Source organism: Lonchura striata, chromosome 13 (assembly GCF_046129695.1).
Source record: "Lonchura striata isolate bLonStr1 chromosome 13, bLonStr1.mat, whole genome shotgun sequence".
NCBI lineage: Eukaryota > Metazoa > Chordata > Aves > Passeriformes > Estrildidae > Lonchura > Lonchura striata.
The window spans coordinates 7,321,237-7,345,068 of record NC_134615.1 but is presented as its reverse complement, the minus strand read 5'-3'; the positions used below and the strand labels follow the sequence as shown (position 1 = coordinate 7,345,068).

Below are 23,832 nucleotides of genomic sequence, written 5' to 3'. Positions count from 1 at the left end.
GGGGGTGTCTCGTGCCCTCCAAGGCTGGGGCAAACAGCTGAGTTCTCAGGCAGGGCAACAGCACCGTGGGAGAGAAGAGAATCATTTTTACTGAGACGCTAGAGTTGTGTGTTCCTGGGGCCCTAGTGAGCACTGATCCTTGTTGGGAAGGCTCCCCCAGAGCTCGTGGATGATTGGGACTGTTACTGGAGTCCTTGCAAGCCCCCTTGGGTAAAGGAGGGGCTGAGGCAGCCCCTGTGGGACAAAGTGCTCTGCCTAGGGCACTTGGCAGCCTCTGGGCTGTCTCTCAGGATTTGCCCCTCCTTGACAAGACGTGTTCAAGTGGGAAGACTTTAAAGGCAATTTATCACTGTAGGGCTGTTAAATGTCTGTTTGACAGTGACAAATGTGTTATGCTCCATTTCACAATCTTTGGGGGTAAACATTCTCCATTCTCTCAGTATCTCTGATTCCCCTGGGGTCATCTCTTTGCCCAGGTGTCTTGTCCCTGAGCTGCAAGCGTCCCACCAAATCCCGCCGTACTGTGAGTATGAGCTGAAGGTGCCATACCAGAGGAAGTTCCTCGTTGCAAATAACACCGACCTTCCTGGCTGCTACGGGCTTATTCCCCAGGTTTGGCATCACATCCACCTCCTCCTCCTCTCAAGTATTACTGAGGAGATTATTATGGGAAAAAGGGTTTGGATAAGACCTTGCTGGTTTCTGTTCAGTCTTAAAGATCTGCGGAGAACAGCATCCTACCTGAATGCAAACTTTAGGAGGCAGTTTAACCTCCTGAAGAAACAGTTCATGTTCTAGTCTTCAGGGTGTTTTCTTGTGGGAGATCTTAGAGGGTTGTGAAAAGCTGCTGCATCCACAGACACCAGTGCCCGTGCTGGCAGCCTCCTTGCAGGAGGACCCCCTGAGAATGCTAAGCCTACAATTCTTGCATCTTGTTTGTGCCTTTTACCTTTGTCCTGGGGATTTTTAAAAATGTGTGTAAGTTGCTGTTGCGGTGGATGTTAAGGAGTCTATAATTTCTTCAGAGGTCCCTCTGAAGCTGCATTTGATTCTGTCCCTTCCAGGAACGCAAGGAGGACTCTCCTGTATTCTACTCCAGCCCCAAACCGTGTGGGATTGTCCAGCCTCACAGCACTGCGGAGATTCCACTTACAATTGAAGTCCAAACACTGGGCAAGCATTGCACCAATGTTCTTATCGGCGTGTTTGGGGATGAGAGAAACCCACTGGTGAGTGCAAGGGGAGATGTGTGCCTTTGTGCAACTGCTCCTGGCAGGGTGCAAGGGTATAGGGATTCTCCTGGGGAAAACAGGCACAGGCTGCTGAGGAGAAGGACAGGAGGGATCGGTGGCACAAACAGCTCACGCCTTAGAGGTGGTAATCTCAGTGTCTGACACAGAAGGTAGTTCATCTAAGCAGCAATCAAGGATAATGTTAGTTAATTGTTCTTTAAAATGCTATTAACTTTGGAAACCTCTGTTTTTAAATGTCATCTTTCTGAGCACAAAAGAGGATGTCAGACTTCTGGGAACCTTGAGCTTTCTGTAAAAGAAAGGAAAGCTGGCATTTGAAGAGTGGTTGCAAGGATTTAAACTTATATTAAAACATAAGGAAATGACAATGCCAAATTCCCTGGACGGCACCAAACATCTGAACCTGGGCCATTGTGGCACTGCATGTAAAGCAGTCAACAGGAAGGACAGGCAATGCAGGCTGTGCCAGGGAGCCTGAAGTTTGACAAAACAGTTTCTTTCAACTATCAGGCTGCTTGCCTTAAAGAGGAGGGTGTCTCCCCAGCAGAATAACCAGTTGTTTAACTATCAGCCTGGTCTTAACTAGAGATTTCTTGCAAAGCTTTTACCTTTAGGCCAATAATTTGTAGTTTGAAAGTTTCTTGTACCTTAATCCTTTTTAATTTGGAGGTGAATATGTAATTTTCTTTTTCCCCAAAAACCCATCATTTCAGCTGGAGAGTGGTAGCTGTCCCTAAAGAAATAACTTGAGCACAGTTGAGCTGTTTAAACTTTTTTAGGTTTCCCTGTTGTAATTTGTTTTGTGTTTTTGTTTTTTTTTTTTTATCTATCTTGCCTGTTTCCTGGAACAGAGAATACAATTTCAGAGCTCTGGATACCTGGGAAAAATCTACCCAAGTCCCAGGCTGATAGACTTTGGCATGCTCCCAGTACTACAGCCTACATCACAAAGCTTTACCCTCTTCAACAATGGTTTTGTCCCTATAGACTTCAGGATGGAGATTGTAAGTATCTGTGGGGCTGTTTTCCAGGGAAATTGACTGGTCAGTAGCTGCCATGACTTGGTTTTTATATGCAAGATTTCCATATGGCCCTGTGTGAGAGGAGGCAAGATACTCCAATGTTCCATCTGAGCGAGGCAAGAGGAACCTGGCTCTGGAGTGCTGTTAGCTGGGGCACCCCTCAGTGAAGCCAGGTGCCTCTGGAGCAGAAATTAGTCTGGATTGTGTTGACAAGTTCTCCCTTAATTTTATCTTTTTCTTTAGCTGTGTGTGTCACATTTTTGGAGCTCTGAGATCGAGAGAAACCTGTGCTCCTTTGCTTCCCAGAGAACGTGGACTTCCCTATGGTTTCCCTGTTCCATCTGCATTTGCTTTGTGCCAGACTGCTGTTCATAGTAGAGAGCAGGGTGCGGGGTCTGTCCTCAGACTGCTCGTGGGGAGGCAATTTTCACACCTCCTGTGGGTCAGGCCAGCTGGGCTGTCCACACAAAGACGTGTGGGGCTGTGCACCCCCACAGCCTGTGATCTCTGTGCCATTGAAGAGCATCTTTGGGCACCAGCTGCAGAGAAAGGCTGTTCAATATTGGAGGCTGCACAGGGCAGAAGGAGCTGGGGCTGCTCCCCTGGCAGGGGGAGCAGGGCTGGTGCAGCCAGGAAGGGCCTGGGCTGGGTGGGATGTCTGCTGGAGGGGGAGCTCTGTGAGAGGCTTGAGGTTTGTTCTTCTACATGCTGGGTGTGTTGGACTTGTGGAGTTGGTTAAAACCTGATACTAAGGACTTGTTTGTCGCCATGGGTAAAGCATCAGGCTGTGAGGGAGAGTCCAGCCACAGACTCCTGGGCCAAGAAGGAGGGGTGTGAATTTTCCTCTTGTTGCTTTTCCAGCTGTTTGGGCGATAAATGTTACCCTAAAGTGAGGGGGTTTTTCTATGGCAACTTTCCCTGACTCCACAATGGAATTCTGCTTCCAGCCTCTGCAGGGATCAATGCACCTTGGCTGGGTGTTCGTGGTGTGTAAAGGATGGGTTTCACATGCTCCTACCAGGGCCAGACCTGCAGAGCTGTGTCTGTACAGCAGTGCTGGTTCAAGGCCTTTCCTCCCTCCCTGGGGCAGCTTCCAGCTCTTTTGCCTAATTCATGAAGTCCATGAGAAACCAGATGACAGGAGTTCTTGGGAAGAGTGGGCTATGCCCACAGAGCACATATTGTCCATTTTTCTTTCTGTTTCCTGCTTTCCTGCTTTGCTCTAACATTTGGAGGTGACTTTTCCAAAGCAGAGGACACTGAGGCACCTTTCTATAGCTGATGGTTGGTGGGAAGTGAGGGCTTCAGTCTGTTAGGGGATATTGAGAAGCACTGATGGCCCCTTGGGAAAGAATAGTTTAGTGCTGGGGTTTTGCACAACTGGTTTTGCAGAGATATTCTTCAGGCTCTCAGCAGTATCCTCCAGCCATGTGGTTTCTGGAGTGGGGTTTGAGCAGTCATGGACTTCCTCTGGCCTTGAGCTTAGAAGCCAGGAGAGAGAAAGCAGCTTTCCTTGGCATACACTCCAGAGAAAGACTGAGGAAAGAGCACTCTCCTGAGGATAAGCATCCCTTGGGTTGGGCAAAACTGGGTTAATTGTGTGAGTCTGTTAAAGGAGGGGAAAATGCAGGTTATATGAGCTCTACTGTTGCCCAGTACTGTAGCTTAACTTTAGGGAAATTAAGCCTTCAGGATGTTTGCCTTCCCCTCTTTAATCTTTCCTTTTCTTATATCCCACAAGACACCAGGGTGTATGGTTTCCATCCTAAATGCATATTATGCTTGTCTTACAGATTCACAGACCCGACTGCTTTGTCGTTGAACCCAAAGAAGGAGTGATCCCAGCTAGGGGTGAGCTGCCTGTGACTGTCACAGCAACCCTGGATCACACTGAGTGTTTTGATGACAACATCCATCTGTTCATTGGGAACAGCTTTTGGGCTGTCTGTAGGCTGCAGGCTTTGGGCACTGGCACCGCAATTGCCATAGACAAGCCATTTGCCCCAGAGCTCAACCTGGGATACCAATTCAGGTAGGAGATCTCTCCACTCCCACCTCTCCTCCTCTCTCAACAAGGAGCAGTTCTGCTGCAGTCCTTCAGGCATGATCTTCAGTGTTCAAAGCCCTGACTCCTTCCCTGAAGGCAGACATTCCTTTAGAAACATGTGATGGCCAGTTGAGAGTTGTTAGATACCCTCAAAAGCCACTGACACAGGGAAGCCAGTTGCTAAATTGCCACTGAATTGTCTTTAGTTCTAATACATTGATGTCCTCACTTGATCAAGTAATGCTCAAGTGATGATGGCAGGCTCCCCCAGAACAAAAGGTTCCCGAAATGGTGCCCGGATGAGGCGGTCCCTCTGTGTGGCTGAGGGACCAAGGGAAGATGGCATCACACTGTTCCCCTTCCCCTCCAAATGGCACCTCCCAGGCAAGCAGAAGCCCTGGGAACAAAGAGACAGGAGGGTGAAAACCCTTAGCTGAAGGCAGGAACTGCTCTGAACCACAGAGCAGTTCCAGAGGCAGAGCTGCCAGCAGAGTTTGCAAAGTTCACTTCCAAACCTTTTCTAATTGCAAAATGAGGTTTCTACAAATGGCTACCAGTGCAAAGCCAAGGCTGCTATGAACAAGAGAGGCCCTGCTGCCCTGGTTTCCTGTCCTGGAGCAGGCAGACAATTTTTATCAGCTTGCTGGGGTCATCCAGAGCCTCTGAGCTGGCTTTTAGAAATACCTGCAATCATACCCCCAGACACAAGGTCCCCAAGTGCAGGATCTCAAAGATTCAGTTACAGTTTTGGACACAGATTAATACAAAATACAGCAACAGTATGGATCACCCCAGAACAAACATTTTGGAGGAAAACACTATGCCCTGTTAGTCTCACCTGGAAAATGCTACATTACCATTATAAACATATGTCTCTTTGCAATAATGACATCAGAAGGGCAGCCTATCAGACACTATTTCAGGTCCATGTTAAGAGCTGGAAATGAAGACCTTCTCCAAACTATTAACACCTCAGGATGCTCACTGGGAGCAATCTGATGACCAGGGAAATAGCTGCTCCCATACTATTCTCATCCTGCCTTCTATTCTAGCTTCGTTCCCTGTGTTCGTCAGTTCAAACTAACAAATAGGGGCCCCTATATCCATGGGCTCTTCTGGAGCATGGAATGCTACAGCCCACCTAAGGCGGAGGGCAAGAGTGTCTCAGCCCTCAGTAGCCCCAAAGATGATTCCCAGAGCCCCAAACGTGCTGCCTCCACGTTTGGGCTGGAGACATCGTCGATGAAACTGCAGCCAGGCGAGTCTGTGGACATGGTGCTGCGAGGCTTCTCCAACATCACACAGGTGAGGTCCCCCCCAGGGGCTGAGCCTGGGGAACCATCAGATCCCCTCCCCTGGGCTTGCTCCACAGTCCCTTGACATTTGCCTGGGGAAATGAGCAGGGGCCTTCACAAAACTGGTTTAAGACCACACGTTTCTGTGGCAGCACCAGTTGCTTTCCCTGCTGGCCACCCCCAGACCAGCTAAGGCTTTATTGTGATTCCACAGCTACCAAAACCCAGTGCTGATCCCAAAGTAGGGGTGGAAGGAAATACTGCTCTTTTGGGGCAAGCATGCTTAGTCAGCAAAGAAAGGCAGAGAAATAAGTTACATTTAGACTAGGAACCCAAAAAGAAAGTGAATTAAACAAGTGCCAAGTGCTTTATCTGGGGTAAGCATGGAGTAAAACAAAAGCCATGTGAAGGGAGGGAGTTTCTCACAAGTGCCTTTTGTGGTTATTGGGGTGCAGTGTACAGACAATTGAGCACAGAATAAATAAGCTGCATCACAGGAAGAAAAGGGGGCAGTGACTCTAGGTGTGGCAGGAATAGGGCCCGTGGTGGGTGGTGGGTGCTGAGCCAATGCATGGCATCTTCTGGGTGTCCTGCCACCACCCACTGGTGACATGTGACTCTTGCATGCAGGAGGTGCAGGATTATGTGTTGTGTAAAGCTTTAATTGGGGAAAAAGGAACGGAAGAGAAGATAATAGAAACAATCATTACCTGTGAGTTCATTCACCCCTCTGTAGAAGCATCAGCCAGACAACTCTCTTTCCGGGTGGAGAAGGTAAGTCTCTGGATTGCATCCTGGCATTTAACAGCATGGCTGAGGGGAGTGTGTGCTTGTGTTAAAGCCCCTCTTTACCCTTCCTGAGGCACTCTGTAAAGTGAGTGAAGATGCTTTTAGAGATGAGACTGGTATTTGACTTCCCCAAAATAAGATTGCAGTTACAGCTGCACTGCCAAGGGGGATTGTGGTCACTTCCAGAAAAATGCCAGTTTCTCTGCTCACTGTAAAGGGAGGCTTTTGAGGATCCTCCAAAGCACAGTGATGTCTGTACACTGATGCTGTAGGGAAGCTGGGAAAAAGGGAGATTCCTGTGAATTCCTCAGGCTGACAGGGAAAAACCCATCATCTCTTGTGTCTCTGCATTCTCTGCTGTTGGCATGGATGCTTTATGGTATAACTGTATGATACAGCTCTGTGCATTTCCCTAAGCCTCACCTGCTTCAAAGGACCCCCAGACATCCTGCAGCTGCAGTGATGATAACACTGAAGCAGAGCAGGTGCCCTTTAGTCTCTGGATCCCAACTCCAGCATCATCTTTCTGTCTCCTGCAAGTTGTCTGAAAAAGAGAAGATGGTTCATGATTTGGTTTCTGTAGTTTCAGGCCTCTCCTCTGGTTCCCAGGCTTCCACTGAAGTACAGAATCCCCCCTGTAACAGGCAGTTCAGATGTAATTAGAAGCTTTTCAGCTCTTCCTGATTCTGCCTGGGTTCTGCTCGATGCCATGCACACAAAGTGATTCATTGCATGCTATGGCACAGCACCTGTTTGATGTCAGCACATCCAGAAGTAGTTTCCCAAAGTCTCTGGTTTCTCTAAACCATGCAGAAAGCCCAGCACAGTGCATAGACAGGAAGGAAGAGCCTGGGCTGATCATAGCTTTGAGGCCACAGATACCTTGTCCCTGTAGCAGGGGCTGCAGGACGCATGCTGCAGACAAACTGCTTTTTGAGGCTGCTAGAGACAATAAGGTTGTTAGAAATGACTGTATGTGAGTGAAGACCATCTAGTGCTGTTCTGCCCTATAGAGAGACAAAACTGGAGACAAGTGGTCTGGATTCACTTTCTGCTTTAGATCTTGTTCAAGCAGCTGCCTCCTCTCAGGGGCCAGTTCCCTCATCTGTATGTGGGTGTGTTTCCCTGTCCCCCAGAGGATGCTGTGGTTTCTAAAGATGAGAAGCATCTGCTATAAAGAAAAACCTCATGGGAGGAAGGGTAGAAACAAATAGAAAGGGTAAATAGAAATGTATGCATTTCTGGGGCTGAAACTTGTGAGATGCAGCAGAAGCTGGAGGAGGTCTGTGGTTGGTTGAGACTGTTTTTCCTTGTCTCCTATTTCCATAGAAACCCAGTGATGTCCTGACTCGGCAGTACCAGCCTTTGTCTTTAAAAAACACCTGCCTGCTGCCCCTGGACCTTATGCTGGATGTGGAGCAGCCGTTCCTGGTCTGTGATGAGGACCAGCAGCCCCTCCCAGATGGCCAGGTGAGCAGCCCTGGACTCCTGCAGTGGGGTCTGAAGAGGAGGGATGTGGTGGTGCCTTTGTGTTGGGAGCTCCTTGAGTCAAGTGAGTCAAGAAGTTTATTCTGCAGCATCAGCAGTGGGCTGGCCTGTGCTGCATCAGCCAAGCTGCTGAAGGAATCAAAATTACCTGAACTGAGAAGATCCATCCTGGCTTTAAGGTACAGGGAGAAGGGAGCAGGCAAGCCATGCAGTAAAGGTGTCTCCTGGAAAGCATGCCAGCCTGCAGCAGCCACCCCCTTGTATTGGGGCTGAGCACAGAAACGTGGGCCTGAGGGAATCCTGGACTAGACTGTGGTGCCTGAAGTCAGACCCCTGCTGTAAAGAAATGAACCATCAACTGAGAAGTCCATGCTGGGGTCACACTTTGAGCATTTGCTGTTTCATGCTGTCAAGACCTTGGGACATCATCCCACAGGTGATTAATTACTGTTTGTGTCCTTGCAGCCTGTGACAGTGGATGTAGGGGAGACCTGTCATCTCTACATCGCGTTTGACCCAGCTTACAAACTGGGTTTTAACAGCTGGAAAACAAACAAGGTTCTGAAGATAGGCATGGTCAGGGGCCATCCTTTTGTGGAGCATATCACCCTTCAGGGAGAAGTCCTCTTCCCAAATCTCCAAATCCAGCCCAGCACCCTGGAGTTTGGCTGCATCGTGGCTGGCACTGAAGAAGTGCGTTCTCTGGAGATCACCAGCTGCAGCCCATTTCCTGTCAAGTATCACTGGACATTCCATTCGGACAGCCAGGTGAACAAGTTGAGGTATGTGCACCTTTGCCCCTGCTTGAAGCTCTTCTTGCTGGTGTCCCGTTGGTACTTTGCAAAGAACAAAGCTGGTGGCCTAGGATCATGTGTCATGGTTTTACACTGGCACAATGTTAGCACTCTCATGAAAATGTAACTCTGTGAATTATTGTTGTGAGATATGATCAGGAACAGAGCAGAGTAGATTTAAGATTAATAATAAGGGAGAAACTTTATTAAACTACTGCTATAAAAGGAAAAAGAAAGAAAAAACATACACTAAAACTAAAATGAAAACTTTCTAAAACATTCTTTCTCCTCCCCCCACAATTCTAACAACTTATAGTGAGACACAACTTGGACTTTTAATCAGGTCTTTACTGTTTAGATAATTAGTACTTAGTTTATTGAGGGAGAGAGGAGTCTTTCTTGTGCTATAGACTCTTTAAGAAACAGAGTTGCCACATCTGCTATGGTGACACTTTGCCATGCACAGTGCTCTCACCACATTGCATGGATAGATTGCTCTTAGGATTTTTCTTTTTAAGGATGCTTTGCTAAGAGGAAAAAAACCCAACAGTTTAGTTTTTCATTTTTGGGACCGCAGTCCTCCCCATTTCCCCCTGAGGCAGAATGTCTAAGAACAGAGATGTTCCTTTTTCTTCTTTTCTGAAGACAGGGGGCATCACTACAACCCTCCTTAACTTTTCACTGTTCACTCTACTCTTGTCTTTTTCTCAGCTGTTGAAGCAGGTCTCTTGGCTCACTGTGCATCTTCTTAAAATACAGTCTCTCTTAGAGGAGAAATTGTTTCAGTTTATGGTTAACAAGAGAAAGTCTAGCTAAAAGCTACTCCATCATCTTCCCCGCCCAATTTTTTTTCTTAACATCAGAGGTCTCAGGCTGAAATGAGACCTTCATTCTTCTTCTCTTTTAAACTGAGGAGGAGTAATATTTCACAAAGCTTTCATTTCTTAAGGAAGGGTTAAAAGTCACAAATTCCCCAGACACCGGGCTCTCTGCCTAGACTTCTAGTTTTTACACTGAGCACCTTGCCCCCCTTTCCTCCTCTGCCAGAGTACTATCAGCACTGTCACTGTCTCTTTGTCTCCAGAGAGACTCTGGGAGGAAACGCAAACATCCCAGATTCCTCCACCCTTCTATCTGCAGGGAGCCAGAGCCGGTTCCGGTCCACCCACCCTTCAGCCTACCTCAAGGGCTCAGCCAGGCCGCATGGCTTTCTTCCCCTCCCGCACCCAGCCACGGGCTGGGCAGGAGAGAATCTGCACTCTCTGATGACTGCAACTAAGGAGAGCTAGTTCCCCTCGGAGTTCGGCTTTTAACCCCTCTGTGTTCTCAGAAGTGTGTCTAACCTTCAGTAGTCAGACCAAACACTAATATCTAACCTTGACTACTAATTAACCTAACCCACTTCTTCCTGAGAAACTTCTTTTCTGTGTCAAACCACAACACCTGGCAAATAACACCGACCAGCCGTGGTCAGGCTGGATGCTCAGGGAATAGGTTTTCCAGCAGTTCGGTGCTGCATAGCCCCCACAGGGGTTTCCCCTGGGAAGGAAAGCTGGGGTGAAAGCTGCTTTCTCAGACCTCTGTGGCCTGAGGCAACATCCACCTTGATGAAGGGCTCCTAGTGCCAGCTCCCACAGTGCTGCTGAGGGCCCTTCTGGCCCCTCTGCTTTGGGATGGGTCCTCTCTGCAGGAGCTGCTCTCTGCTCCTTGCCTTCCTCCCTTGCATTGTGCTGCAGGATGCCCAGAAAGTCCCAAGACCAGAGAAAGAGCTACTTAGTGCCTGGGCTGATGCTGAACATCTTGTTACCTTCCCTTTTCTTCTTTGCTAGGACAACTCCTTTAGTGCCAGGACAATTTCATTCCCAGGGGTCAGCTTTCAGTGGACACCTTGGAGTCTTCACTCCTTTTTTTGGTGACACTTGTTACTCATTTTGACTTTTCCCCACTGCAACATGTACCTTATGGGTTCTATTCTACTTGACATCAGGATTTGCTCATCACATCATCTCCTATCCCTGCCTCCCAGAGTTTCTACTTTAGAGGGGAAAATGTCATTGTCTGGGCACTGTGGTTCTGGGAAGTTGCCTCAAACCATTCTTTAAAATTAAAGAAGTAGACTAGATGAATAGGGATCTCTTGGGGGCTATGATGAGAGAGCCCCTCATCCAGAAATGAAACCCAGCCTTAGGTTAGAAGCTACAAAGCTAAAGACAGTGATTCTTTGGGAACAGGTCATTACAGTCCCTGAATGCCTGTCTGGGGATGGAGCATCCAGGTCGTGTTTGACTGTGTGGGGAGCACTTGCAGCTCAGCAGGGTGACAGGCAGGCACGGCTCGACTGTGTCCCTCACATGGCATTAGAAACACAAGCAGAGTTACCCTGAGCACCTGCTTCCATTTAAAATGGGGAATGCAACCTGAGTCCCCTGGGAGTGTTGGAAAATGTCAACCAACCCCCAGCAGTGTCAGGGAAACATTCCTGATGAATACCTGGTGGAGCTGCTGCAGAGTTTCTGGCGTTGGGCACTGGGGGGGAGCTGTGCTGGCTCACCACTGGCTGGGTCTGCCCCTTGGTGCCTCAAATCTCACCTTTTTGCTTTCCTTCCCTGTCTTTTCCTCTCCCACTGTGCTTTTTGCATCCCCACAAGGTGTTAATCCCTGTCCTCTGTAGTTGCTCAGTGCAAGCAGTTGCAGCTGCTGCGCTGCTGCTCCCTCAGTGCAGCACCTCCTCAGCAGCCACAGGAACTCTGCGCGGGCAGCAGTTCCCAAGGTGGCTGAGGGGCTGCGGTGTGGCTGCCCCTGGCTCTGGTGAGACCACAGGAGGCACCGAGTGCAGCGGCCTGGGTGACGCTGCACGAAGGTAACACCAGGATCCGAGGCAGAGGAATGAAGGAGCAGACACCTGTGTGCAGTCTAAGGAGCATTTATTGGCCCAAACCGGGACAGGGACAGATGTGTTCTTAACTGGCTAGGGCTTATAAAGGGTGTGGGCGTGAGGGGGTGTTAGCATAAGGCAACCAATAGGAGTGGATTACATAAGGATTACATGACAGGTTAGGGCCAGTGGGGAAAGCATAGGGAGGGGAAAACCTTGCCTGGACCAACCGGTAACATAAGCAGGGGTGACTGACAACGAACATTCCAGAAAGAACTGGGGGTGGTTACAGTGACTGACAGGAAAAGGGGGTAGTACAACTTGGATTGGCAGGGCTTATTTTGAGACACAAGGGGTGGGACAAAGAGATTGGCAGGCAAGTGGCGGGAGAACTTTGGGTAAACAACTTGGGGGAAATCATTCTGAGGGGAACAAATAGGGGGTACAAGGAACATACCAGCAGAACTTATCTAACAATAGATTCCTCACTTATACAACAAACCATCACAAATCTCCACAAAACCCACACCACCACACCTCAGTGTCATCCCTGGGCTGCCTTTAGAACAGACCGGCTCCAGCCTGGATTAGGAAGGGCTGAATCAAGCCATTTCTCAGCTCAACGTGCCAGCACCCACCCAGGGGCTGCTTGTGCAGGTGTCCCTCCCTCCTTCTTACTGCACGTCCCTGTTCATAGTTATGTTGTTTTCCAGAGATGAGCTTTACCTACCTAAATTCAAACCTGAACCACCAAAGATGAAGAGAACCTATTCGGCTGAATTGGCATCTAAATGGAGAGACTTCAAGATTAAAAGGAAGGAGGCAGCCAGAGCCCTGAAAGAAGTGCAGGATTTTGAACAATCTGTAGGAGCAGAGGTAGATTTTCTTGTACACCTACTGCTTGTGCTGCCTTCCCAGCCTGCCACCAACAAGTTGTGCTCGTGCTGACCTCTCCTTTTGCTGCCCTGCGTCCTGACAGTGGGCTGGGCAGCAGGGCCAGTGGCTGGACATGGGGTAAGTGGGAGGGAGAAGTAGGAGAGTTTTCCTTGGAGAAGCTCACTCAGATCCTACAGGCCTGTCTTGCGTGTGGGAGTTTTTTGCCTTGTTTCCGTCACAATGTAAGATGAGGCTTTTATCTGCATCATCGTGGTAAGACCTCCAGCTTCCTTCCCAGAGCAAGCTGTCATGAGTCTTGATCTCCATGTACCCTTTTCCCAGCCCAGCCAGACTACCTGTTTCCAGTTGTCTGCTCTCACCCGAGAGCTGGTATTGCACTGATGACCATCTCTTCCTCCTAGCATGGAAAATGGCTTGTTTTTCAGGTGCCACCACAACCTTTTGAAAACCCTCACCTCCCACTAGAGTTGGAGGGATTCGGGTGCTCCGTGGATGTCCCATACACTCGCCTCAAAGTGGAGGAGGTAAGAGGGAATCTGTCTCACTCACCCATTGCCAGCGTGGCAAGCAGGGCTGTAGCTCCCAGTCCCACTGGTGGCCCCCAGCACTGCCCACAGAGGGGCCTCACGTCCTTCCAGGACCATACAAAGTGCTGCTGAACCAACTGGTTGTTGGAGAGGCCGTGCAGGACATGTAGGGCTGCCCAAGGACGCTGTGCAGCACCTATGGAGGGCGTTGCTCCCCCTGGAATTCATCAGGTGGTCCATAGGGAATTTTTGCAGGAGCTTTTGCCATAGCACCTTGAGAAAGCAGCATTTAAAGCAGAGAGAGAGGGGAAGAGCCTCAGGAGTCAGATGAGCTGGGCTGCAGTCCTCCACTCAGCTTCAAGAGCCCTCATTCTGAGTCTCCTCCTTCTCTAAAAGCAATTCAGAAATGCTTTTTAAAGGCAAGTTGTGCATCAGAGAGAATTTCTACTGCCAGGAGACATCCCAGTTCACTGTAATGTAATGTATTAATTAATGGATTGATCCTTGAGTATGGGGGAAGATTTTCCCCATGGTCCCACCACTGGTCAGTGGCACGGATGCAGGATGAGATTAGGGTGATTCTGGCTGTTTGGGGAATAGGCCCTTTCAGGTACAGCTGTACTTTGCTCCAAGATGCTCTTCAGCATCCTTTTCCATGCTCAACACCTCAATCCTCCTGTCTTCCATCCAGGCTTTCAGTATCCTGCCACTGTCAGGTGTGCTGCAGCCAGGAGAAAGCCAGCAGGTCTCCTTCACCTTCTTTGGCCACCTCAACACCATCTCTGATGTCATGGCGCTGTGCCATGTGGAGGGAGGCCCCACCTACGAGGTGGTGGTGACCGGGGAGGCCTCACATCTCACCTACTCTCTGAGCCTGCAGGAGATCAACTGTGGCTCTCAGGTACCACACACAGCCCTTGGCACAGCTCCTTGCTTGGCACCATGGCCAGCAGGTTCCTGCCCACCTCAGTCCAGGTCTCCCTCCCCTTCCCAGCCCCTTTGTTGGCCCTGGGGCTTGGAATACAACCTTTGAGGGACACATCTGGCATCCAAGCTGGTTTAAAATGGCCATCTCCAACCCTCTCCAAAACGTTGGGAGTGCCTCTTTTTCAGGGTACCAAAACTGCCTCCTGGGGCAGGCAGGGTCCCAGGGGAGTGCTCTGAGGGGTGTCCCTGAGAGATCCCTCTGCTGATCCATGCCTAAAGCCTGACCTCCAAGGAGATGCTCTTGTCTAAAGCTCTTGCTTAATCCACACAACAATCCAGGGAAGAAGTTGGGCTTCCAGTCACTACAGTTGGAGGGACTGTCCCAGAATAATTCCCACTTCACTCTTTTTCAGTTGAAAGCCCACAGATATTTCCAGCTGCTGGCCCTGTCTGTGTTGCCCTGTGTGACTCCCTTGTTGCATGTAGGTTGCTTGCCAATACTTGCATGCAGGTGTCTTTTCTCCTGCAATGCCTCAGTGCTGTCTCTGTTTCTCCTGGCTGTTGGTGACCCCTCAGAGTGCAGAGGGCCCGTGTCCCCCGGTTCATTTATTGCTGGCCCTCACACGGTTGTTACCACACCGCTGTGTGCTGCCAGAGCTCCCTGGTCCTGTGCAAGTGCTCTGTGTCTGGGGGTTCCCCGGGTTCCCAAGTGCCCTTATCTCCTCCCTGGTCCCTGCTCCCATGATGTGTCTGCTTCCAAGCCCAGGAGAGAGGAAGGAGATTCCCAGCAGCAGGCCTGGGTCTGTAACTTCCTGCTCCTGTGCCTTCTCTCCAGATGTTTAATGAAATTCATCACAGCACAGTCACCCTGTGGAACACTAGCAAAATTGAATTCAACTGGGTGCTAAAGCCCAGCGCTGCAGCCCAGCGTCTGCCTGGTGTGTTTCTGGTCAACCCCACCACTGTAAGTAGCACAAGTGACTGACCCCAGCCCTGTGCCAGGTGGCCCAGGATAGTGTTAAAGGGAAGAAAAAAAGGGGAGGAGGTGGAAGGGGGAAAAAAGTCGGCAGGGAAAACCCCAAACCCAGCCATGAGAGAGACAGGGCTGTAAGGAATTTCTGCTGGGGGCAGAGCAGGTCAAACAAGGGCTCTCCTGATCGACTCCCCCATGGCCTTGGCTGGTGGGTGGCTCTGCTGTCAGAGGCAGACACCAGCAGGAGGCACAAGTGTGTTGGTCACTGTCCTGTCCTGCTGTAAGGGGAGTAGAGGAGAATTCTTTTTGATCGATTTCTCAGACAAACAAAAAGGCACAAAACCAGCAAGTATTGTATCTGAAAACTGTTTATTGATAAAGAAAGGGCATGGTACTGACCAGAGTGGGGATAGGAAAGAGAACAGAGAGAGAAAAGGGAAATGGAGACAATAAACAGAGGACAGGGACAGAGCGATACCGCCAGAATGCTGGGCCACTCTGTCGGGTCCTGTTCGGCAGGTGGAGCATGTGCAGTTGTCCTAGTCCTGGTCATTTGTTACTTTTCAACACATTCAACAGTTTCCATTTCTTCATTGGTTACTGCAACAACTCTTCACCAACATTGGTATCACAACACAACATTCTCATTAAAAGAACTCTAAACTTCAGCAAAACTTCTTTTACAGAAGTCAACATTATAAAACACATAGCATTTAACAACTGTGAAAGCCAACATTGCAATATGTTTATCACAAAGGTGATGTGGTCTGATGGTTTCTTCTAGATGAGAACCTGTCTCCTCAGCCTGTCTGTCCCTTGATTCCCCATCAAACACTCTGATGCATTCCCTCCCTCTTCTCTTGTCCCTGCAGGGCTCCATTGCACCTGGCAAGAAGCAAGTGCTGAAATTCTCTTACATGCCAGGATTACCAGGAGCCTTCATCAGGACTTACCAGCTTAAAGTGGGTCACCTGGACCCAGAAAATATCTTCCTGAAAGGAGAAGCATCCTTTCCCATGATCAGTGTGAACCTGCCCTGGAACATCAAAGGTGGGCACTGCCTGTCTGCCCCCAGGAAGGGCTCCTCTGGTTTTGTTCCCTATCATATGCCCATAGGGCAGTTCATGCTCACCTCCACCAAGCCTGAAGGGTTGCAGGACTCCCAGACCAACTCAAGCCCTCTGGTTGCTTCATGAGTCTTGAGCAGAGGATGCCGTGTGGGCTTTGTCCCAGGAACCATCCTGCAGAGCTTGCCAGCACATCTGGCAGGGTCCTGAAGGATGATAGCTAGACTGAAGGGCTTGGGAAAGCTGTAAGAGAGGCTGGCAGGGCTTCTGGCAGGGCTGGATTTGTGTGACATTGCAGGGGATGGGATTCAGAGAGGAACAGCAGCATCCACTGCTTCCCAGCTTAAATGGGACTGGCACTTTGCTCACACTTCTCTTTGTGGATGTTTTCTTCCTTCAGAAAATGAAAAATATGAGAAGACACTGAAACGGCTCATAACACACCAGCAAATATTCAATCAGTGGAATAAATCAGTTGTTCGGAAGAAGACTCGGAGGCCAAAGACTAAGACCTTGAAGTCTCAGACCCTGAAAACTCAGACCACTGAGAGTCAGACCTTGAAGACTCGGAATCCAAAGACTCAGGACCTGAAGCCCCACATCCCTCGCTCTGGCACTGTAGTAAGAGCAGCTGCAGCCCCTCCCCATGTCACCTGAGCCCCTTGCACCCCACAGCAGCTTCCCAGTGCCCTGATGATATCTGGGACCTCCCTGCCCACCTAGATCGTTGTGTCACCTCAGCATTACCCCTAGGGCTGCCACTCTGGTCATGGTCTCTTTTGGGGCTACAGCAGCTTCCTGGCTACCCCAGGGACAGATCCTGAAAGCCATACTCCAGGGATGGAGTTGATGGTGCTTTGAAGGAGATGCAGGTCATTGCTGGGGAGTTTGTTGGTCCCAGCCCAAGCCCTGCCAGATTTACAGACCAAACAGCAGCTGCCTGATTGCACCCTGGGGCTGTGCTGGCAGTGCTCATCTCCAGGAGGCACCAGCTTGTCCCAGTTCCCTTTCAAAACAGTTTTTGTCCAAGCTGCCTTGGTACTGGCTGGGAGCAGGCAAGTATCTGGAGCTCTGGAATGTTCCTGGCTTGTCTGTCTGCCTAGTCAGATCAGCTTTGCTAACAGTGTCTGGGCAGGCAGAGATGCTGGAGTTGCGTCCCTGGAGATGAGGTCCTGGCTAAGAGAGCAGGAGGTGTCACAGACACTGAGCAGCCAGACAGGAGGACCCCACACCCCCTCTCAACGAGAGCAGCGTGGGATCCTTTCTCAGGTGCAAGCTGGGCCTTGGGAAGGACCTTTGCTAACCAGCCACTGTCTTCCCTTTCCTCAGTCAAACTCTCAGATGCAGATAAAGATGATGAGGATGCTGATAGAGAAGCCTTTTCTGGAGCTGCAGAAAGCGCTTCCATCCCATCCCCCGAAGAGCAGGTTCCCTGACGAGGAGCTGTGCCAGAGTCTTGGCAAGTGAGTAGGGCCTTCCAGCCCCATCTCCAGGTGTTCCCGTGGGAAACACCCAGCCATGTCCCCTTCTCCTTGTGTCCTTGTGTCTGCAGAGCTGGGAATAGCCTGGACTTCAGAAAGGGTCTGGTCCCAGTGGCTGTGACATGCTACATGGGAGCAGCAGAGTGTCCTCCCTTCCCCAGCACCACGCTGAGCTTTGGACTGCTCAGCTCCCCACAGGTGTTGGGGTTCTGTCCCTAGAGCTGGGGGACCCAGTGCAGACCTTCAAGCCCTTCCAGACAGCATAAATTCTGTCCCTGCTGATTAGCTCTGAAAGAGACAGCTCCCAGCTGATGTTGTGGTTCCAACTAACAGAGCACACTATACAAAAAGAGGAGGGAGTTGCACATGTCAGCAAACCCTTTAAAACCCAAAGTCAGATGGCTTGAATCCTGGTGGGGTGGCAGGGCTTATCCAGGTAACTTGGTCCATCCCTTTGCACCATCATGATGCAGCACAAGCACGAGAGGGGCTTCAATTCAGGAAGAAGATGCTCTGCAGAACAGATCATGTGGTCTGGTTGCAGAGCAGTGAAGACTTCCTGCGCGGCAAACCTTATTCCTAGCCCGCAAAGCAATTTCAAGCTCAGGCTGTACACCAGGCTAGGCAGTTCCACTGAGACCAGTGGAGGCCGAGTGGATTCACCTATACTGGCTTTTCATGGCAGAGGAGCTATGGCCAATGTCCATTTTAAGCTAATTTTATTTCCAGGTACCATTAGTAGCTCCACTCCTCCTGACTTCCCAAAGTCATTGCCAGGTGGTCAGGCCATGGGTTTCATGGACTTGAGCTGAGTTTTTACAGCAGTGAATAAAGAAATAGCCTCTGCATTTGTATCCTCTGTACACTTGGACAAGTAGCCATGCTTAAGGACGGTGGTTTAAGGACTGTCCTTACTCCTCCTTGCAGAGCTGAGCTGTTTGAGTATGTCCTGGACATGGGCCCTGTCCTTAAGGGTCACACTGAGAGAAGCACTCTGGAGATCACCAACCCTGGGCAGATCTATGTGTCCTTCCAGGTCGATGTATCTGTCCTGCAGAACACAGGTAAGCAGTGCTGGAGACACTTCTGTGGCCTTGAAGGATGTGTCTCAGACAGATTAGCTTAAGCCACTGAACCTGGGGAGGTTTCTGAGCTTTATCTTCTCAGTGGCCCTGCTGGGAGCTTTCGAGGCAGAACTCTCCTGGCCAGCCATGCCCAGGGAGCTGGTCTGCCTGTGACTGCCCTAATGCTCCTGTGCAGGGGCCAGATGGGCTCATCGCCCTGGTCACCTCTCAGCATCTTCTGCCCTTGGCTCCCACGAGCAGCAAGTTTTGGGCACTCTGTGGGCTAGTTTTGCCAACCAGTGGGGTCTGCTGTGTTTTGGAAGTGCTTTGTTTGGAGTTCACACTGTCACAGCACTTGAATTCAGCCTTTACTGAGGAAGCAGCCTGTGAGATCCTCAGGTGGATCAAAAGAGGCTTCCAAAAGAGGCCTTGAGGCAAGGCTGCACTTCCATCACACAGTGGCTCACTGTGTCTGAGGGGTGTTCAGGTGCACTCTTAAGTTTTTGTTCAGGTCACAGCACAGTGTGGGGCTTTCCCCAGACCTCTCAGCCAGGACATCTGTAAGGCCCTAACGTGCTTATACACATTTTGTGTTTTCTGCGTACCTCAGCTGCTTTGTTGCTTCATCTGTTTGTTTTTTGCTTCATCTGTTCAAGGTTTCAGTGTGGACCTGGGCCTGATGAGGAGCCTGCCCCCCAGCCACACCGTGGTGCTTGAAGTGCGCTTTGAAAGTGCCCACCAGTCACCGGGTGACATGGATGCGGTGCTGCCCATAGAGGTACCGCAGCTCTTGGGGCAGCCAGCAGGCTGGGCACAGCAGCAGATGTCGCCTGCACCCTCCACTGAATTCTCTTTCCTTCTCCAGGTGACAAATGGCCCCACATATTACATCCGCCTCCATGCCACCGTGTCTGAACAGTCGCTGGAACTCTCCAAGAACAGACTGCACTTCTCTGACACCCTCATTGGGCAGTGCCAGGTTGAGACCATTCGACTCTACAACTGGTTCCGAGCACCCTGCAAATGGTTCATTACTGCCACCAAGCCTGTTCGGAAGGTAAAGCACAGGCAACACTGAACACGTAACTTCTTGGTTGGGTTGTCTTTGTGAGACTCTTGCCCTTTCTGCTCCTGTGGCTGCCTGAGCACTTGGGTCTACGTGTTTGAGGAAGCTTCTGAGGGTCTGGATCCAGGCTGGTTTGCCTGGACCTGTTCCATTAGCTGATGCTTCGCTTTTTAGCCATCTTCGCCCATTCCTCCTCCTCTGAAGACAGTAGTTCCCTATCTGCCTGCCCTGTCTCCAGCTCTGGGCTTTGGGGGCACACTTGGTTTGGCTGTGTGTCTCCTGTGGGTGCTCTCAGCACCATATCAGTGTCTCAGAGCATGAGGAGACCTCACACGGTTGGTTTCTGTGCCCAGATCAATCACCTCAAATACACAACACCAGCCGTACGTCAGAAGCGGCGGGTGCTGGAGGATGAGCCCTGTCCCTTTGAAGTGACGCCCTCCAAAGGAACCCTTGGTGCAGGAAAGTGGCAGAACTTGCAAGTCCAGTTTACACCCAAGAAGGAGGTGAGATTGGCAGGTGTCAGCCCAGGAAGCCTGTCTGGCAATCTGGAAATGAGGGCTTGGTGCAGAGGGTGTGGTGTGAGCTCTGCCTTCACAGGGAGCTTTCTGCAAGGTCTTTACTCTGTGTGGCTCAGTTCACCCCACAGAGCACTCCCATGAGATGTGCTTTGAAATGCCCACAGGGACCTTGCACAGAGAGCGCCAGGGCTCTGAGGCTGCCTCTCAGCATATGGGGGGATGTGCCCAACTCCCCTCAGCCTCCCCCTTGCCTGGCTGTATTTGCAGCTGCAACACTCAGTACAGAGCAGCTGCCCACTCGCAGAGGATAATCCTGGAATGGCCAGTCAAGGCTCATCCTGCTGCAGGACTGACAGACAAAACAGCCACCACACACCTTCCTGGGCATGGTGGGACAGTCTCCTGTAGTGGTGTGCTGCCAGCAGTCCCTGGGGCTCTGGCCTGCCTGCACACTCCCAAAAGTAGTTTGCCTGTGGCCGCTGGGTCTCAGAAACTGGCAGTGTGTACCAGCATGGACACAAGTGCTTCTGTGCCCACCAACATCCTAGGGATCTTTTAATTGCTCAAGAGATGTAACCATCTTGTGTCTGGCTTTGACCAGAGCCAAACACTAAGCAGACAAGATGACCCTTATTTGTGGCCAGCGAGAGCTGATTTGCCTCTCTCCTGGAGCTGGGGTTTGCTTGATGCAGCAGTGCCAGGACAGTGTCTGGACACTGTAACCCTGAGGGCCCTTCCCATGAGCATTGCACTTCTGCATGACTAGGTGAAAATGCCTGACAGTCCATTGTACATGCACCTGCTACCAAATACCCAGTTACAGTGCACACCAGGATTCATCCCAGTTACTCAGACCCAGACTACTACAGATGCTGTAGTCCCTAGCAGAAGTAAATATCTGGTTTCCATTCACCTTGGAGGGACTGATAACACCCTGACCTTGGGGCAAGCATTGTTATATTTAGGGTCCTGTCACTTGGGACTTCATGGATGAGTTTTCTGCACTTTCCTCTTTTCAGAGGTCTTACAAGAATGAGCTGAAGCTTAACATTTGTGGGAGCAGCAAACACTTAAAGCTGCACCTCTCAGGACAAGGTCTGGAGCCACGGTTGAAGTTCAGCCCTCGAGCACTAAAGATGGGATGGATGCTGGTGGACAGCGATGGGGTGGAGGCCACAGTGGTGGTGAAGAACCCATGCAACTTCCCCATTGAGTTTTACTCCCTGGATTTTGATGAGCAGTACCTTGAGGAGGAGAAGGTGAGAAGGCAGGTCTGGCCCCCATGTGCATGCTGCCCAAGCTTCACAGCACTCCAGCATTCCCAGGCTTGTGCCAGGGAGATGGAGGCAATCGCCAGGGCAAAGCCAACTGTGCTGACATGCTCTGGGAGAACCTAAACTAAATAGTTCATGTCATTGGGAGGAAGGGAGGAGACAGAAAATGGGTTTGTTGAGTCTGTGTAATGAAAGGCAAGCAAAGGAGTGTTGTGTATGGTTTCTCTTCCCTACATACACAGATCCTGCGGGTGGCAGTGGGGTCCGAGTATCAAAATAACTTTTTTATGCCTCCACGTGCCGTGGGTGAGACGCTGCCCCCAGAGGTGCTGGAGGACTATGAAGCACGGAGGATGCTGAATGCTCAACAGGCAAATCTGAAGGCCAGAGCTGAGGCTGAGGCTGAAGCCATGGGCAAGGCAGCACCAGGTCAGAAAAACAGTGAGGGTTTGGCGGTGTCTGTTTTGACTGTGGTCACAGTGGGACTCCAGCCCATACACCCTGAACTCTCCTGTCACCTTGCTCTCCAGCATGCTTTTAGCAGCTGCCTGTTTCCCAGCTTGGTGAAGGAGCTCTTGGCTGAAGGGCTGTGGCATCCTCTACCAACCCTGAGTGTAGCCAAAGCAAGCTCCTATCTGCCTGCTATAAATTGGGGAAATAATCAGGATATTCCCTAGTGTCCCTTAGCCACAAAGACTAGGACTGGATGAGTTCCTCAGCCAGTAGGGCCAGGTCTAATATCACTATATTTGCACTTTCCTAGCAACAAAAGAACAAGCTCATCTTGCTTTCACCAAGTTTCCTTTCCTGGGATCTGAGGGGATGGGGAGGATGGTGAGGATCAAAGGTAGGCAGGAGGCTGACTTTTCCCCCTGGTTTTGCACTGCAGCACATCACGGGACTCTCACATTCTGTCCTGAGTCCATGGTGAAAGGCACTGGCAATCCTGTCTCTCGGGCTGTCATGCGCCACCTGAGCATTGATGCATCTTCAGAGAGGCAGCCCAGAGGGATTGTTGTCATCATCCATGGGCCACCCCGGGCAGGTACGTCAGCTGCAGCCCAGGGCTGCAGGGAGAGGGCGGGCAGGAGGAACGTATCCTGGTGGGCCATGGTGCTTAAGGCAAAGTCCTCAGCTGAACAGGAGGTGGAGATGATCCTCTTGGCTCTAGAATTCAGAGCTTGTACCCACGCTCCAGCTGCCTCCCTCACAGCCTCCTCTGGAGGAGCACTTGCTTTCTCACTGCCCTTTTAACTTTGAAATCTTGTTGGAGATTTTTCCATGGCCTGTCCCTGCAATGCTTCCTGTGCCAGTGTCACCAAGCATCCTCCTCTCTCTCTCAGGAAAGACAGAGATAGCAGCAGGCCTGTGTCAGTACTATGATGCTGCTTACATATCCATTGACACCGTGGTGAAAGAGGCCATGGCCAACGATGGGAGCCCAGCAGGGCTCAGTGCCCGGGAGCTCTGCACCAACGCTGCCATGGAGCCAAAAGGCAACGATGAAGATAATGGTGGTAAGGACCCAGAGCCAGTGCTTGAGAAACCCACCACGACTGTCCACTTCTGCTTACTCAGAGGAGCAGATTTTCAGTCCTTGGGTCTCTTAGGGAACATGGCTGAAGTGCATCACTGGCTTACCTAAAAAAAGAAAAAGAAATCAATTTTAAGGGCTCAGTCAGAGGTTCTTTTATAGCCCCCTTTGCTGCCATTCTGGGTACATGTTCATTTTTCTAGGGGTGGTGAAGCACGACTGTCTCTTTCCCAAATACTTTATATTTCCTCAAAGCTGAATTGAGTTTGCTCCTCATGGGCAGCAGGCAGAACTGCTGCTCACTTGAACAAGGAAAAAGCCTTCTGAAGTGGCTCATTAAGCACAAAAGGACTGACTGTGAGTGTAACCTTGCAAAGGAGAGGAAGGGAAGGACAGCCTCGCAGAGGAATTTCCAATGAGAGACATGCTCCAGATGAGCTCTTTTCTCCAGAGATTTACCCATGCCCACTGTCAGGTGACAGCTCCTGCATGCTGGGCTGTTCTATCTGTGAGACTGGAGACTTTCATGAAACTTCCTGGGCACTTGGTACCCTGAGCTCTGCAGGGTGAGGCCAGACCTGGCTCGGTGCAGGGGGAAATTTTGCTTTGCTCAGTTTTGAACCTGGCTGGGCTGGGAGCTGGTGGAAGGAAGAAGAGTCTGGGTCCCAGCTGGGCTTTTCCCGTAGGAGGATTTAGCTTCAGTGGAGACAGGTGATGCAAGTGGGGCAGGGCTGCAGGTCTCCCCAGGAGAATGAAGGATGGGTGCAGAGTATGGGAACAATGCTCCTGGAGGCCAAATCTTTGGCTTGATCCGCAGGGGAACTGCTGTGCAAGCAGCATCACCTGTGTGCACAGTTGTTAGAAGGAGGGACACAGTGCTGGCTTTCAAATCAAGTATGGGATGGTGTGCTTTGCCATGATGCTAAGAGAAGAAGGGA

General features: G+C 50.5%; 1 protein-coding gene across 1 annotated transcript in view; it reads left to right on the top strand.

The window, feature by feature from the left end:
- Positions 1-23,832, top strand: part of LOC110484498 (hydrocephalus-inducing protein homolog) — a 64,114-nt gene that overhangs the window by 22,849 nt on the left and 17,433 nt on the right. The window contains exons 14-34 of the mRNA XM_077786436.1: positions 477-612; positions 1,065-1,377; positions 2,241-2,257; positions 4,069-4,307; positions 5,375-5,627; positions 6,155-6,391; positions 7,736-7,876; positions 8,360-8,676; positions 12,277-12,439; positions 12,886-12,984; positions 13,679-13,888; positions 14,750-14,878; positions 15,760-15,937; positions 16,355-16,575; positions 17,284-17,417; positions 18,363-18,499; positions 19,156-19,556; positions 21,106-21,345; positions 21,603-21,789; positions 22,250-22,543; positions 22,674-22,877. Coding sequence (XP_077642562.1) covers positions 477-612; positions 1,065-1,377; positions 2,241-2,257; positions 4,069-4,307; positions 5,375-5,627; positions 6,155-6,391; positions 7,736-7,876; positions 8,360-8,676; positions 12,277-12,439; positions 12,886-12,984; positions 13,679-13,888; positions 14,750-14,878; positions 15,760-15,937; positions 16,355-16,575; positions 17,284-17,417; positions 18,363-18,499; positions 19,156-19,556; positions 21,106-21,345; positions 21,603-21,789; positions 22,250-22,543; positions 22,674-22,877 — 4,250 coding nt within the window. The remainder of the gene's footprint in view (positions 1-476; positions 613-1,064; positions 1,378-2,240; positions 2,258-4,068; positions 4,308-5,374; positions 5,628-6,154; positions 6,392-7,735; positions 7,877-8,359; positions 8,677-12,276; positions 12,440-12,885; positions 12,985-13,678; positions 13,889-14,749; positions 14,879-15,759; positions 15,938-16,354; positions 16,576-17,283; positions 17,418-18,362; positions 18,500-19,155; positions 19,557-21,105; positions 21,346-21,602; positions 21,790-22,249; positions 22,544-22,673; positions 22,878-23,832) is intronic.